Consider the following 15,901-nt stretch of genomic DNA (forward strand, 5'->3'; position numbering starts at 1 on the left):
GAAACTGACAGACCATCTCGGCTGAAACGACAACTGGCTGAGGCCAGAGCCCTGCACCATCTCCCGGCTGGCAATTTCAGCCCCAGGACATAAGACATTAGGTCTCTGCTCCAGTGGCTCCGCTGGTCCCACCTCTGGCATGGCACTCTGTCCCAGCTTTCCCTGTTTCAGGGGAACTGGTGTCTGGGGACAGAAGTGGACCAAGGAGTCATCTCCTTCCCCTAGCTGGGTCCCCTCTCACCGCATAGGCCACGGCCCTGGGCCTCGCTGGCTCTGCTGGCCTCCAGGATCATGAGTCCTGAGCTGTGGAGCCACTGGATCTGGATGTGTGATGGCGTCTGGATCATGTACATGTGGCCTGTGTCCTCAATTCTGAACCCATGCCAGCTCACAGGGGGCCACACAGGCTGTGAGTCCACAGACACCTTGTGAGGAGGGGGGTGTTCAGCGTGAGCACAGCTTGTCTGCCTGTCCATTCATCCCTCCACCCATCTACCCAACTAGCAGTTATTAAAAATCTGCTGTGTGACAGGCTCTGTTTCAAGTACATGCAGCCAAGACACAGTCTAAGGAGGCATAGAAAAATTCTGAAATCATTTTTATGAGCACAAAACAATGAAACAAATGCAATAGGCAGAGGCAGGCAATTTCTATATGCCCAAATATGCCCAAATCCTGAGCCCTTCTTTCCTGATCCTGGTCAGGTCATTTCTTCTGGGACAAGCTCATACGTTTAGCTTCTCAGTCACGTCTGACTCTTCATGATTCCATGGGCTGTGGCCCACCAAGCTCCTCTGTTCATGGGATTTTTTTCCAGGCAAGAATACTGGAGTGGGTTGCCATTTCCTCCTCCAGGGAATCTTCTTGACCCAGGAATCAAACCTGCATCTCCTATGTCTCCTTCATTGCAGGCAGATTCTTTACAAACACTGAGCCATGGGGGAAGTCCTTTTATTCTGGGAGATTTTCCCTAAATCTCCAGCCCCTAGGTTGGGTACTCCTTCTCTGGGGTCTCCCCAGATTTGTGCTGGCCTTTAAGACAGATTTGTTCCTTCATCATGACCCTCAGGGCACTATGAGCTTCTTAAAGGCAGAAACTATGTCTAGTCACTCACCCCTTTGAATCTCCAGCACCTGCCTTGAGGCTTGACATAAACTGGGGGCTCAAGCATGTTTGTTAAATATGCAACACTTTAAACTCAAAGCTACAACTCCTGTTACATACAGACAAGGTTAAATTTGTATGTATTATGGATTCTCAGTTTTACTCTGTAGAAATGGGAGATGAAAAGATTAGGATTTTAAAATATTTATAATGACTTTATACCCTCTCACCCAAGCATCACTGTTTTATTAATCACTTGGCAAATTATCCAGTGCATAAACTACTGTGCTGCATAGAGGGAGTCCCAGCCCAGCAGTCAGAAAACTTTAACCCTGGGCAAGTCCCTGGCTCTCTCTTATCCTGAACCTTCTGAGCTGTACAGACAGTGCCGTGGGCTCCACAATCCTGAAGCACGTGGAACAAAACCCAGGGAGTATTATGCTGAAGTCTAAGCAGTGGGTTTTTCTGAGAGCCTCACAAGGCATGGACCTTGTGTTCAATGTTCATGAGCAGATTCTAGTAAGAGGGCTACAGGTCTTGCCTCAGGAAGAGGTGGGTAGGGTGGGGACTCCAGGACCTGAGGAGGAGTAAGCCCAGCTCACACTCCCACTGGAGGAGCAAAGGCAGGGTCCTTGGGGAGGGTACCCCCACATGGGGGGGGTGCTGTGGTCAGGCATCGGCCTCCTTGACAGAGGTGGGCTTAATGGGAAGCCAATACAGCTTAAATTCAGGGCTCCTTGCTTAGACAGTGCCCTTCTTGGAAGAGCCCCTAGTAGTGTGTTCACATGGCAGCCTAGTTTTGTAAAAATTGCAAAAGTGAGATATTGGGTTGGCCAAAAAGTTCATTTGGGTCTTTCTGTCACATCTTCTTACAGAAAAACCTGAATGAACGTTTTGGCCAATCCAATATTTTAACCAAAATCATTTAAGGCTACTGTCTCTTGCCATTTAGCTTCCTTTCAGTTCCTCCCCTGACATTAGAGTGGTCACAAATATCCTAATGAAAATCACCTCCAAGTATATCTAATTTTGCATTACTTTTTCAGAGGGTCCCTCCCCACCTTTATCCCAAGTTATGAATAAGCTTCAAAGCCCCTCCTGCCCCCCCCGCCCCGATTGCTGCCCTGACCTGTGGGCCGGCTCCCTGATGCACTCACCTTGCGGTTGAAGCGGTCAATGGTGACCTCGTGGGTCTTGTGAGTCACATTCAGCATCACCAGACAGAACGGGGGCCAGTTCAGGTGCCCCTACAGACAGAACCCAGCCCTCATCAACCCGGAGGCCAGTGCTGCTGGCTCCTCCTCCTCCTCCCCATTCCCCCAAGCCAACGCTCCTTCAATATGCTAAGAGCACCCACTGCAGCCGTGCAGATGGTGCACAGAAACCCACAGAACACTCTGGTTCCACCTGACCTCCTGCAAGCCCCCCAAAAAGCCATCTCCTTCCACCTGGCTCATGGGGGCACCCCAGTAGGTGGTTCAGTGCAGCCAGCACCCTTGACCACAGACCACATCCTAGGGATGGCATTCCGGCTCCTCTGCATGTCAGAGCATTTCAGCACCTTTCACAGGGGCTGCTAGGATGAGCAGTGAATGGCACAGGCCCCGGGAAGGGCCAGGAGGTGGCGCTCCACCCACTCTGTCCCCGAGTGCTGGCTCCAGAAGACGCCCACCCCGCCCTTGCCTGAGAGAGGAGCTGTGGGCAGGGGCCTCTGATAACCCTCAACAAAGCCAACTCACTGCTCAATCTCCCCTCCAAACCTAGTCAATTCCCGAGGTCCCAGCAGGAAGGGAAGCAGGGGACAGTCACCAGGTTGGCACTTTTGCAGTCGAGGACGTGGACGGTGACCATTTCTTCGGGTCTCTGGCTGAGGATGTAGATGGCCTCTTTAAACAGGGCCACGTGGCTCCCATCAAAGGTGACAAAGCTCAGGTCAGGGAAGATTGAGCACCGGCCTGGGGAGGGGAGAGATGAGAAGAATAAACAGATGCCCCCAGGGACAAGGCCACTCAGAAGCACCAGGCCTTTTCCGGGGTGATCCAGAGGCCCTGGGGGCTGGCTGGAGTGTCCCACAGAGATCAAAGGTCACAGGGGTAGGAAACTGCCAGGTCAGAGGTCTTACTGAGAGTTCATGTCAAGGTTACCCCGAGAGCCGAGAGCACGCAAGCGAGGGGCGGCGGTCAGGCTAGGGTAAGGGCGCGAGGGAGACACGGGAGGTGCCAGCAGACCCCACGACTCACAGGCGCACTCCCAGACGGGGCAGCAGCGGTCTCCGCCCACCCTCACTGCGAGGCCCAGGACCCCACAGCGAGGGGCTGCGGCGCTCTGGGGACAGTGCTGGGACTGGTTCACTCGGATCAGCTCACCCTGCAGGCAAATGTGGCGGACGCAGTCCTGCTCGGCGATCGGCTGGGGCACAGGGTGGAGGAACAGCTTGAGTGACCCCCTTGGGGCCTCAGCCACTCACACCCCCTGCGCTGGCCCACTCCCAGCCACGAGGGCACAGACCCTTACCCTTGTAGGTTCTGGCAGGCGGGAGACCCTGAGGCACAACGACAAGGAAATGGTGCCTTCACCCTCCCTCCACCCACCCAACACATCGAGGGCCTGGGGCTGGGCTGAGCGTGAGACTGGAGTCAGGGACTGAGTCCCAGAGAGTCTAAATAACCGCCTGGCCCTGCAGAGAGCTCTAGGTACACAGGCGTGCAGACCACTAGCTCAGACTCAGAGAAACCCAGAACACACACGCATACACACTTTATTTCTTTTCCTACAAACACACAGACATATACCCTCTTGCAACAACATACATCACATGCACAAGTGCACACATGCAGATAGATGAGTGTTCACATGGAGTCCCATACATGTAAACACAGAGTTCACACAGAGTCCCATGTGGGTACACAGACACAAACATGCTATGCACACACCAGCACATCTTGCTGTCACACTGGCTGTCCCACCAAGCCATCCAACAGGCCCCTGGGCCCCACGTGGGGTATGTGGGATCCGCTAAGGAATCAGAGGCCTGAGGAACCTGGGGCAGGGGCCAGGATGGTGGCTAAATGGTCATCTGGCAGCCTGGAAGCTGGCTAAGAAGAAGCTGCAGCCAGCCGTGAGGCTGTGAGAGGGTGATCGTGTCCAAACCCCAGGGCACAGGAGGGGGGAGGGCACAGGGGGTCCACAAACGGGGGCAGACCCCGACAAGTCACTCACGACACAGGGGGCGGATGTACTGGCCCCAGCAGTGGTCACCAAGGCCTCGGCTGAGACCGCTGAGACGCTCTGGACTGCGGGGGCCGAGCGCCCGGACGGCTGGGTGGTGGCCTCTCCCGCCGGCTCCGCTGGGGGCTGAGGTCCTGCCGAGGTGCCGTGGGCCTCAGCCAGCTGGGGGGGCAGAATGAGTGGGCTCTCTCGGGAGGCCGTCCTGGCCGAGACTCGGCTCAGCGGGTAGGATGTGGGTGCTGGAGGCACCGTGCCGGCCCAGAGGCCCTCGGCCCCTGTCACCAAGGTAGCAGCAGCGGGGGCCACCGCAGGCATGAGCTCCGTGGGGCCCCCCTGGGTAGATCCAGATACCCGAGTGGGCAGAGACACCTGCTTGGACAAGATGGCCGTCTTCTCCATGGTGCTCTTTCGTGGGGCAGCAGATACTGTGGAGGCCGCCCCTTCAGCCACGGCCATGACCCCAGGGGTTGGCAGTGTGGCTCCCACAAGCAGGCCTGGAGCCGTGCCTGTTGCCTGCGGGACCGCGTGACTGGGCGGGTGAACCTGGGCCAGGACAGCCGGGGTTAGAGGCGGTGCAGGACCGAGGGTCCCAGCAGGCAGAGTCGTGGCCACGGCGATAGATGTGGCCTGTTGCTGGAGTGGAGGGGTTAGGGTAGAGCCTTTGGGGCCAGGCGTGGCCACTGGGGCGGACGTCCCCACCTTGGCCAGCGGCAGGCTGGTGTCAGGAGGCAGGCCGGAGAGGAGCTGGGCTGGCCGGGTGGACTCCAGAGTGGTGAAGGGTGTGGCCCTCAGCCCTTGAGCAACTGTAGACAGGCTGGCGGCAGCTGCAGTCCCTGAGGGCCAAGCTGGGGGCCTGGCGGCTGTGGTGGCGTGCTGGGCGGGGCGGGCTGGGGCCATGGGGAATGGGCTTGGAAGTGGGGCTGCTGGTAGGCCTGTGGGCTGGCTGGGCCCGGGTTGGACCTTCTCTGAGGGAGGCACGGTCTCTAAGCTCTCAGCCACCAGGGGATGGGCAGGAATCTGTTCTGCAGCTGTTCTGGCCTCAACTGGGGGGCTGCTGGGACTGGAAGGGCCCTGGGCCTGTATGGACTGTGGGACCCCTGTCCCAGTCATGACCTTCGTCATTGCAGATGTCAGCGAAGCCTCACGGACTCCTGAGGAAGTGGGGGGCATGGAGGTCACTGTGGGGGAAGCCACAGGCCTGGAGGAGGGGCTTGCAGGCAACTCCAGGCTGGGGAAGGGCTGGAGGGGCGTCGTCTTAACAGGCAAGGAGCCAAGGCCTAGGACCGTAACAGCTTTGGTCACGAGTGGGAAGCGAGGAGCAGGGGGTGACAGAGAGGAGACTGTGATGTTGGGGCTCTCAGCCAGGATCACGGTCACCCTGGTCGTCTCCATGGCACCTGACCCCATGCCAGATGTGGTCACGTGCTGTGAAAGGGGGAGGGAGGAGGGCTCTGGGGCACCGGGGCTGGCTGGGTGGCCAGCGGTCACTCCCTTGCTGGCCGGGGCCTCTGTGGGGTGCTCGGGGAGGCTAGAGGCTGTGACTCCCAGGAGCTGTTGCTGAGTGGCCTGGGCAGTGCCTGGAGACAGCACTGGCCCTGCGGAGGCTGCCGTGGGCGGGTTCAGGGCTGTGGTGAGCAGGGCAGTCGGTGTGAGCGCTGGCCTGTGGGATGAGACCCCAGGAGCTTCCTGTGGAAACTGCAGCTCCCTGTCACTGGGAGTGGGCAGCGCTTGACCGGGAGGCAGGGTCTCATTGCCAAGGGCCTCCGTGGGAACCAAAACCACAGGCTCCACACCTGGGGCAGACAAGAGAAGAGGCTCAGCCAATGGGGTGACTCCTGCGTCCAGGGGTCATCACTGGGCAGGGCTGTGACGCGGGGTTCCTGGACTGGTATCCTTGGTGAGAGGGGGAGGCAGCTGCCAACGACCAGTCGGGCTGCCTGACCCATCCAGGGCCTCTGTCATGCGGTATAAGATGACCCAATAAATCAGTAGGTCCCTGCCCCACACCTCAAACCCTGAGTCCAGAGCCCAGTGACCTCAGGTCTGAAACTGGCCACATTCTCAACACAGGAGCCCAAGCCAGTCTCTTCCCCACATGGGCCTCATTTTTTTCTGTGAAAAGCGAGGTAATGCACCGGATGAGTCCCTGCCCGCTCTAGAGGATCGTCACCTTCCAGAGGCCCCTCTGCTGACCCTGCTTCTCCAGGGACCAGGGGGCCCCAGTGAGCATGACTGGTCAGTGAGACCGGGGGATTTACAGGACATAGGAGGAAGGGCGAGAAGTTCAGGCCACTCACAGTCCTCCAAGTGGACGCATCTCTGTGTGACTTCATCCAGCACCTTGGGGGTGGCACACGCGGGCACACAGCCCTCCACCCTGAGGACAGAGCAGGGCGCTAGTTAATGGTCTGGAGCACAGGGACGCTCCTTCCACCTGGACGGAGCACAGGTCTCATCCTTCCTCGTGACACACGTGTGTGCGTGGATATCACGTACACACCCACACAAACCTCCATGCACACACCAGGCCCAGGAGCACACACACTCTAACATGTGTGCTGCATGCTCCGCCCCAGACAGAGAGGGAAACGCAAACAAGGACTGCTTATGCACACCTGGTGCCCACACTCACACAGGTGCACACGTGTCTTCACTTAGGCACATTTTCATGTTTCTTCTCCACACCTGCAGGACTCAAAAACATTCACACAGACACTTACATGGCCACAGTCTGCCGAAACATCAGTGTACACACGCCTATGCACACACACCCTGTTACACCAACACCCAAATACTTGCAGCTCATATACAAGTACATACACACAGCTGTGTACACCTGTGCACCCATAGCCACCCTTTACACCCACATGAACACACACAGGGCTCAACTATATGCACACGTGCACAAATCCGTATTCACATATGCCCTTATCAGTCAGGTTCACCCTGGTTCACATGCATCCCCGTATCCAGTAAACAAAACATATATATACAAGTATATGTGAAAACACACACGTCAGTACAAGCTCATGCCTAAACTCACAGATGGCATACAAACCCATTCACACAGATGAATGCACAAACACTGATGTACGCACCTTGACTCCCACGACCCCTCACCTGGGCACATCCCGGCAGCCAGCTGCTCGTGGGTCCCGGCAGGTTTGGAAGCAGGGGCTGGCACAGGCATCATAGTGCCACTCACAAGTGGGGTAGGCAGCCCCCGAGGGCTTGGCATCTGGAAAGGCACCCCAACCCAGGGCCCTGAGACTGAGTGACACCGGGCAGCAGCTCCTGACCAGATGCCCGAGCACAGAGGTCATCCCAGCTCAGCCCATGCCCACCCTGCTCCATGGACGAGATGAATGGACTCATGAAAAAAAAGTGAAGGCTGAAATGAAATTTAAAAATAAAATGAAAAACCAACCCAAGGAGAAACTGTATTCTTGAGAGTTGTTGTCAAACAACTATTCGTCAGTATCTGGGGGATCCTTGGGTTGGGACTCTGGGACCTTGGTTTTGTGGGGGCTGAAGTCTCAGCAGGGTGGGTCTATGGAGCAGGCAGTTGGGGCTGGACTTTGAGAGGCGGCCAAAGAGGCTGGGGCCCCTGACCTTTCCATGAAGCTGCCCTGTCACCCTGCCCCTCTGAGACTCTGGTAGCCAGAACTGCCCCCTCTGACCTTGGTGGCTAATGGTAACAACAGCCAACTCTTGACAGCAAGCACTACACTCAACATTTCACAAGTATTTACTCACTCATCCTCACAAGTAGCACTATTTTAAAGATGAGGAAACTGAGCACAGAAGATGCTGGGAATATTAAACTTTCCCAGAAGTGATTTCCTCCAAAAAGGCCTTGTAGCCAATGCCTTGACAACTGAAGGATCTTCAAGGAAAATTTGGAGACCACAGGGGGTTTCCAGGTAGTGTGTTAGTCACTCAGTTGTGTCCAACTCTTTGAGACTCCATGGACTGTAGCCCAACAGACTCCTCTGTCCATGGGATTCTTCAGGCAAGAATACTGGAGTGGGTTGCCATTCCCTTTTCCAGGGGATCTTCCTGACCCAGGGATCGAACCCAGGTCTCTTGCACTGCAGGCAGATTCTTCACCGTCTGAGCCACCAAGACCCCAGAACACAATGGCACAAGTGACCAGTCTCTGAAACCGTGGCCTGAGCTGGGAGGTGTGGGCAAGCTCCCCAGCAGGCTGGAGGGAGCAGCCCCATCCTGACTCCCCAGTCCCCAACACTGCTGCTGACTGTAACGAAGCCTGCTTTTCTAAGATCCTTGAGACCAGAACTAGGAATTTACATCTGAGGAGCACCTACTGTGAGCCAGGCCCAGAGCAAAGCCCAGGAGACAGTCAAGCCTCAACAACAACCTTCTGAGGCAAATGTCCCCATTGTACAGGTGACGAAACAGGGAGAGGGGTTCTGGGGCTCTGCCAAGGTCAGGATTCGAACCCAAGGCTGTCTGGTTTCATAGCCTGGGCTTTTTCCAGTCTGCCCTGGTGACTTCCAGCAAGGGACACAGCCCTGGCATCACAGCTGGTGATGAATCCATGCTGGGTGGGGTCCCTGGTGGATTTGACAGGTGACCACTGCATGTAAGAATGAGCTGGCCCAGCCCTGGGCTTCGAGGGGCAGGGGATGGTGAAGGAAAGGTGGACTGGGGACACTTACACACATGTGCATGTAAGTGGGTCCATTCATACAGCACAGGTGCCCACACAAGCGCAAACATACATGTCCACATACAGGACAGACAGGCCAGCCTGGAGCAGTAAGGACATTATAATCACTGTCTCCAGGGTGTAGGCAGACAACAACTACCTTTGAGGCAGACCCACCTGGCAGGGGTATGGCAAAGCCTTGGAAGTCATTGGTCTCGGTTAGAAAAGGGCACGAAGCTGCCCCATCGCCACCCAGGGTCTGGGCCTCTCAGGGGGACAGGGGGTCTGCGGGCTCCTCGGCCTGTGCCCCAGTGGGCAGTCTTTGAGCTCACAGGGCAGGCATGTGCCCCCATCAGCAGGAAACCTGAGCCAGCAGGCTACACAAACTGTGGCCAGGATGATCACTTTCCTGCTCGCTTCCACAAAGGCCGCCCTATTTTTAGACCATGTAAATTGCCTGCGGGAGTAGGCAGGACCCAGGAGGCTGGCTGGGCACCAAGCCGCACTGCCCAAGGCTCCCTGGGCCACCAATATGGAGGCCAGGCCCTCTCCCATCTCAGGGGTGGCACGTGTGGCCTCCCTGCGACAGGAGAGTGAGGGTCTCGTCTCTCAGGGGCGATGGGAAGGGTGAGGTGGGGACAGGGCAGGGAGGGTGAGGCAGGGCAGACACCCACCCAGAAGGCGGAACAGCGTGCCCCGGCGGAAGGCCTCCGTGTGCTGGTACAGCCGCAGGGCCAGCACTGGGCCTGACACGTAGAGGAAGGCCCCGGGCTCCGCCAGCGACTCCAGGGCCACCAGGCCCGCCCGCCATGTCCCCTGGTGCAGCGAGAAGGAGGCACGGTGGCGGAAGGCATCCCCGGCCTGCCACTTGGCCAACTCCAGAGACCCGTTGGCTGTGACGTGGAGGAAGAAGTTGGGTCTGTCCGCTGCCTCCAGGGACACCACATCCGGGTCTGCAAAGAGCCAGGGCGGGTAAAGTCGGCAGAGAGGGATCCAGGTGGGCGGGGCAGACACCCAGGCACCATCTGCAGTCTCAGCGACCCAGGCCTGGGCCCTGCTCCTCCGAGCCGGAGCCACCTCCCCTCGGCCCACCCATCTTGGCCTGCTGGCCACCCCTCTGCACACACCACCTCTGCCTGAGCAGGTGGTGATGGGGGCAGTTACAGTCCCAGTTGCAGAGCCTTGTGCAGGTGACCGAACCATCCCCTCCCTCCCTTTCCTCCCTCCCCTCCTTCCCTTCTTCTTCCCTTTTTCCCTCCCTCTCTTCCCCCACCTCCTCCCTCCTGCAAACATCTCTGGGCCCCTCTGTGTGCCAGGTGCTATTCTAGACGCTGAGGAAACGGCGGGGAGTGGGACAGACAGAGACGACCGTCCTGCCGGATTCTGCTCCATGGGACGTGCTGGACAAGCTGGGCTTTGCTGATCTGCCAGGGTTTCAGTTTCCCTGGTCCTGCCCCTCACAGAATCCCAGAGGGTCAGAGCTGGGGTACCTGGGGACTTGAGTCCAACTCATGGAGGGGAAACTGCTCCAGAGCTGGGCCCCTCTGTCCTGTCTCCTGTCTCCACAAGGGCCTATTTCTAGAGAGAGTGCATTGTTGCTGGGCAGATCTCCCCTCCCCCCCACAAACATGCACACACACACACACACACACACACACACACACACAGGGCCCTGAAGGGTCAGGACCCAAATCCACAAGCAGGTGTCTGGAGTCCCTGCCCGCCATGGCTGGCATGTTGTGGGCAAGTGAATTAACGCCTCCAGGTTGTGAAGGATGAACAATGTGTGAAAGCCCAGCACCAGACCTGGTGCATCTCCCCCATCACCACCCCTCCCCTCGTGGCCCCAGGAGTTCCTGTTAGACCTCCCTGGGCAGCTGTGAGAAGACATGAGATAACTTGAGGAAGAATTCATTATTAATGTCAACAACAACTGCAACTGATCAAGGACTTGCTCCGTGCCAGGTGCAATGCTAAACAAGCAAGCCCTCTGCTTGCTGCTTGTATTAAATTCCAAGAGAGCCCTGTGAGGTGGCGAATTCACTCATTCAGCAGCTAATATTACTGAGGGTCCATCATGTGCCAGTCACTGTTCTAGGCACTGGGGACACAAAAGAGAGCAAAACGACAAAACCCCTGTCCTCATGGAGCTGACATTCAAGTGGCAGATGTGGAAGGGCAAGGGGAGTAAACTTAGAGAATAAGCAAATTCTGTATAATAGCTTAGAAGGTGATGACACTGTTATTCCCATTTTTCAGATGAGGGAAGCGAGGTCTAGAGTCACACTGATGGTGGACAAGGGAGGCAGGATTGGAGCCCAGACTCTTAACCATCATATAGTCCGCCCTAGGGACGGGATCCAGGAGTGGGCATGGGTCACCCCAGAGGGATGGAGCGCGAAGTCCCTTGCTGTGTGAACTCAGGCAAGTCACTCCCCATCTCTGAGTCTTGGCTTTCTCCTTTGTGAAGACTGGGGTTGGCCTAAATCAAGTTTCTCAATCATTTGTCCTTAAGTTCTCCTAATAGGGGAGAGGCTGAAACCCAAACCTTGAGGTACAGTAATCCCTCAGTACCCTCAACAGCACCAAAATCTGCAGATGCCCAAGTCTGTTATGTTAAATATCCTAGCAGTCATCCACCACGATCTGTAGGTTTCACATCTGAAATTCTGCCTGCAGTTGGTTTTAATTCATAGATGTAGAACCATGGATACAGAGGACTGACTGTACAAAGTCTTGTGTTTTACCTTAATTAATCAAGTGATTTTCACCTTCCACATTTTAAATTTTATTTCTCTTTTAATTTCTCTGTTTGGAAGGCAGCCTATCAAAAAGTGGGCTGCTGTCACTTCCAAGTGATGTGCCCTTCGTTAAGTTACCTAACCTCTCTGGGCCTCAGTTCTCACATCTGTAAACGGGGAAAATAATTTAAATGATATACCTACTTCCTAAGACTGTTGTGAGGATTAAATGAGTTATTACAGGTGAAACACTTAGAACAGTGTCCAGCACATGGTAGATACTACAGAAGAGTGAGATATTATTAATAATAAATAGTAGAATCAATAATAGATAACCTCCTCTAAAAATCTTGAATGAAAATTGATACTCCAGGGAGACGGGCTGCCGGGATGTGGCAATGTGTCCCTTCAGTACATTCCATAAGCAGTCAATACTGCCAGTGAGAGGCTTAGGCCTAAATGACTGCTGAGTCCTCCTCTTTGTGACCTTTTCACATCTGTGACATTTCTTTCCATCACAGTCTTTCACGTTCTTCAAGGACAAGTTCAAAGGACACCTCCTCCATGTAGCTACCCCAGAGCTTACCTGGAAGGGACGTTCTCTTCTGCTATCCAGTACTCTGGGCTCAACACGGGGAAGGAGCACAGGATGGGGTGGGAGTGGGAGCAGGGGTCCTCCCTGGGTCCTGCCCCCAGCTGCTCAGGAAACCCAGGTCTGACCGAAATGGAGGCTGGCTTTCACAGCCTCGGGGCATCCCATCCACAGGGACATTCTCCAGGGTCAGGCTACTCTAGGTTCTACTTAATATGCCATAAAGCCACTGGAAAAATCAACACCCCCTCTTCACTAGACCTTACTTCCTGGACCAAAATACTGAATGGGGAATAGAGAATTCCCACTAAGCAGATGGCCCATTACATCTGGAAGGTTGTAAGACACCCTTAATTCTTCAAGCAGGACCACACAGATCTGAAGGTCAGGAATGTCTAGGGAGGATGCGTTCTCTTTGGGGGACACTGGGGGTGCTTCTGGCTCTCCCATGGCCTAGTCCCTGGCTCCTCAGGCCCACACTTCCTTGTGCAGTGATGGGATTCCTCCCGGCACTTCATCCTGTACCCCTGACTCACCCTGCCATGAACATCACCCCGAGCTGTGCTGGGGTGTCCCTCCTCTCCTTAAAGCCATTCCATGGCTCCCCACTGCCCTCAGGATAAAGACCCACTTGGATTACAGGTCCTTCCCTGGCTCCTTCCAACCCCTCGAGGAACATCACTTATTCTAAGAAGCCTCTCTGAACTCCCCAAGACTGAGTTAGGGGCTCTGCCTTCCCACAGGCACTGTAACTGCCTTTGTGTCCCCTGGGTGGGACAGTGGACTTCTGATGGGCAGGGGTGATGTCTCTGACACCACTGGTTCCCTGGTGCCCAACTCTGTGCCTGGCATGGGAACAGGGTTCAGTGAAAGCTGCAGAGGAGGAAGAGGAAGGAGGGAGGAGGGGAGAGAAAGAGAGAGAGGGAGGATGATCCTCATAACTAGACAAACCACAGATCCTAAGAATGTGAGAACTTAAATTCTCAGGTTAGAATGAACTCTCTGAGACGTGTTTTGGTTCAAGACTCCAGTCCACGCTGGGATTGGCTGTGTGAACCATCCTTATGATTAGGGAGACGTTGACCAGATGGGACCAACAGGATTTGGGGGAAGAAACTCTGATTACAGTGACCGCACGCTGGGACATGCAGAAATGGTCACAGAAGAGAAGGTTTCCCAGCACTGGTGAACTGAAGCTTTGGCTGGCCCAGGACCCAACACAAATATTACCCGGGGGTCACTCCCCACTGGGCAAGGTCCTGCCAACTCTCAGGCATTACTACACTCTGAAGAGAAGACGGTGCCCACTACAGCTAAGCCTTTGGGTCTGTTGATGGTCTGAGACTCAGGAGATGGGCTGTGTGCTTCAGTCTGTGTTGACCCACCAGTCCAGAATTCCAAACCACAACCTGAGCAAATCAAGAACCCGCTCCTCCATTCACAGGAGAAGTTCTGCTGGAGTCAATACATTAGCCAGCTCCCCTCTGGCACTTAAAGTCTGTCTAATCTTAAAAATAGAGGGGGCAGAGGAGGAGGAAGAGAGACAGAGGGGAGGGGAGGGGAAGTAGTAATTATTGCCACCCTGCTTTTCTGCACCATAGCTGTTGTGTGAAGCAGGGTGTACATGTTCATCTGGACCTTGGCCTCCCTGATCTCTCAGGAAGAAGATGGACAGTGTCTCTTGAGAGAGGCGGAGAGGCTGACCCAGAACCCTGTCTCAACTAGGAAAGAGGCGCCTGTTGGAATCCCACATTTCTCCAGCTACCAGAGCTGGCTTAGGGCCACAGCACCGGCCCCTCCTTCCACCAGGGGCCAGAGGGTGGGCCTTACCGTGGGCCTTGGCCTTGTACAGCGCAGCTGTCAGCAGGAAGTTCACGATGTCCCCCGGCGCCACGTCCTCTGCTTTCACTAGGACCAGGGCACCGCCTGCCACCTTCACGGCCACCAGGGCACCTCCAGCCACCAAGCTGGCCAACTGGTAGGGGCCTTTCCCTAGTGCTGGAGAAAGGGGGCCCAGTCATAAGCCCTGCTTCCCTGGGCCTCTGCCCACCTCCTATCTATCCCTACCTGCCAGCCTTGCTGGAGAGGCGGGAGAAGAGAGGCCCAAGAGCTCCACTGGGTCACATCCCTCACCCCAGGCCCTGGGGACCTTGATGTCCATGAGAAGGAAGGGACGGGAGGCCCAGGCTGCCAGTCACTGAGGAACCCCCTTCATAGGACCCTGAATCACTTTGCAGGAAGCCTGGAAACAAGGCCACCCCTACAGGGATGGGGGTAGGGGGTTGGGCATCTGGGTCCGCAACATCTCTCCATGGGCCAGTCCCCCTGCCTGAGACTTGACCACCCCAGCTGCTGAATATTCAGAGTTGCCCCTGGGAGAAGACATCCGCTGGTCTCTGCCCACCCAAGGTCTGGAGAGTAAAGGCCAGAAAGGCTTGGGCTCAGCGTTAGCGTCTATCCACTTCTTTCAAACATGTGCCACTTCAGGGTCTCTCGGGTTCCTGGGGTTGTTGGCACAGGCGGGACAGGGGCACAGGTTTCCCAGACAATCACAACAGCCCTGAACCGACCTCACAGGCTCTGGTGTGCCCTGCCTTCCAGGGTCCTCTTTCCAGTCCCTGCTACAACTCCTTAACAGCTCCCCTCTGCCCTCGGGATAGAGTCCAAGAGCCCGGCCTGAATTCAGGGACCCCTCAAGCCCCAACCCCTGCCCCTGCCACACCGAATTTCTCTCGCTCTTCCCTGTAAGAAGCTATGGTGCTCCACCTCCTGTCTCCACTCGTGCCATCCCACCCACTCAGCGCAGTCCTCCCTGCCTGTGCCCACGACCAACGCCTCCTCCATCTCTGGGGCCCAGCTCAAATGTCGCCTCTGGTGTGGCTCTCCCCGCGCCCTCTCCTCTCACACACGAGCATCCTTCCTCCTATGTGCTCCAGCAGCATTGGTGCATGGCACACGCTGATCACAGCTCTTACGAGGAGGGTCTCAACTGGGGAGTCCACATCTGTCTCCCCTACCAGATGGGACACAGGCAGTGTTGTGCTGAGAAATGGTTAACAGTCAGCTCTCAAAAAAATGAATAGACAAAACCCCATTTGGTAGTTTGCTGATTTCCATGGTGTGAATACTCCCACCAGTGGTCAGCTTCAAACTACCGATGGAATGTGGAGTGAAGAACACACAGTGGGTTCTAGAGAGTCGGGGTGGGCTGGCTCCAGAGCTCCAATGGGACAGGTCTCATTAACCATTGCATCCCCAGCACCCGGCAAAGGCCTGGACCAGAGAAAATGTTGGCAGAAAAGCCAAGCAAGGAATGGATGGGCGGGTGGGTGGGTGGAGGATGCTAGAAGCAGCTTGTCCTTTGTCAGTTACTGCCACCCAAAATGCCACAGAAGGGAGAAAACTCTGCTCAGAGCTGTCTTGCTGAAATGTCTTGCCTGGTGTCAGACAGACCCTGCCTGTGAAGGGACCGCAGTCTTCCAAGTACAGATTCATGCCTCCAGGAGTTAAAGGTCAGGGGCTATCAGGAGCCCCTTGAGGCTAATATTTTGAGTCACAGCAGG

At 55.9% G+C, this 15,901-nt stretch overlaps 1 protein-coding gene across 1 annotated transcript in view; it reads right to left on the reverse strand.

The window, feature by feature from the left end:
* The window catches only part of OTOG (otogelin), an 84,003-nt gene that overhangs the window by 23,967 nt on the left and 44,135 nt on the right, over positions 1-15,901 (reverse strand). Inside the window, exons 32-40 of the mRNA XM_043901812.1 lie at positions 14,169-14,336; positions 9,680-9,958; positions 7,454-7,571; positions 6,631-6,710; positions 4,325-6,126; positions 3,346-3,514; positions 2,915-3,060; positions 2,263-2,352; positions 242-425 (exon numbers count right to left, since the gene is read on the reverse strand). Of these exons, the coding sequence (XP_043757747.1) occupies positions 242-425; positions 2,263-2,352; positions 2,915-3,060; positions 3,346-3,514; positions 4,325-6,126; positions 6,631-6,710; positions 7,454-7,571; positions 9,680-9,958; positions 14,169-14,336 (3,036 nt within the window). The remainder of the gene's footprint in view (positions 1-241; positions 426-2,262; positions 2,353-2,914; positions 3,061-3,345; positions 3,515-4,324; positions 6,127-6,630; positions 6,711-7,453; positions 7,572-9,679; positions 9,959-14,168; positions 14,337-15,901) is intronic.

Source organism: Cervus elaphus, chromosome 1, assembly GCF_910594005.1.
Source record: "Cervus elaphus chromosome 1, mCerEla1.1, whole genome shotgun sequence".
Lineage (NCBI taxonomy): Eukaryota > Metazoa > Chordata > Mammalia > Artiodactyla > Cervidae > Cervus > Cervus elaphus.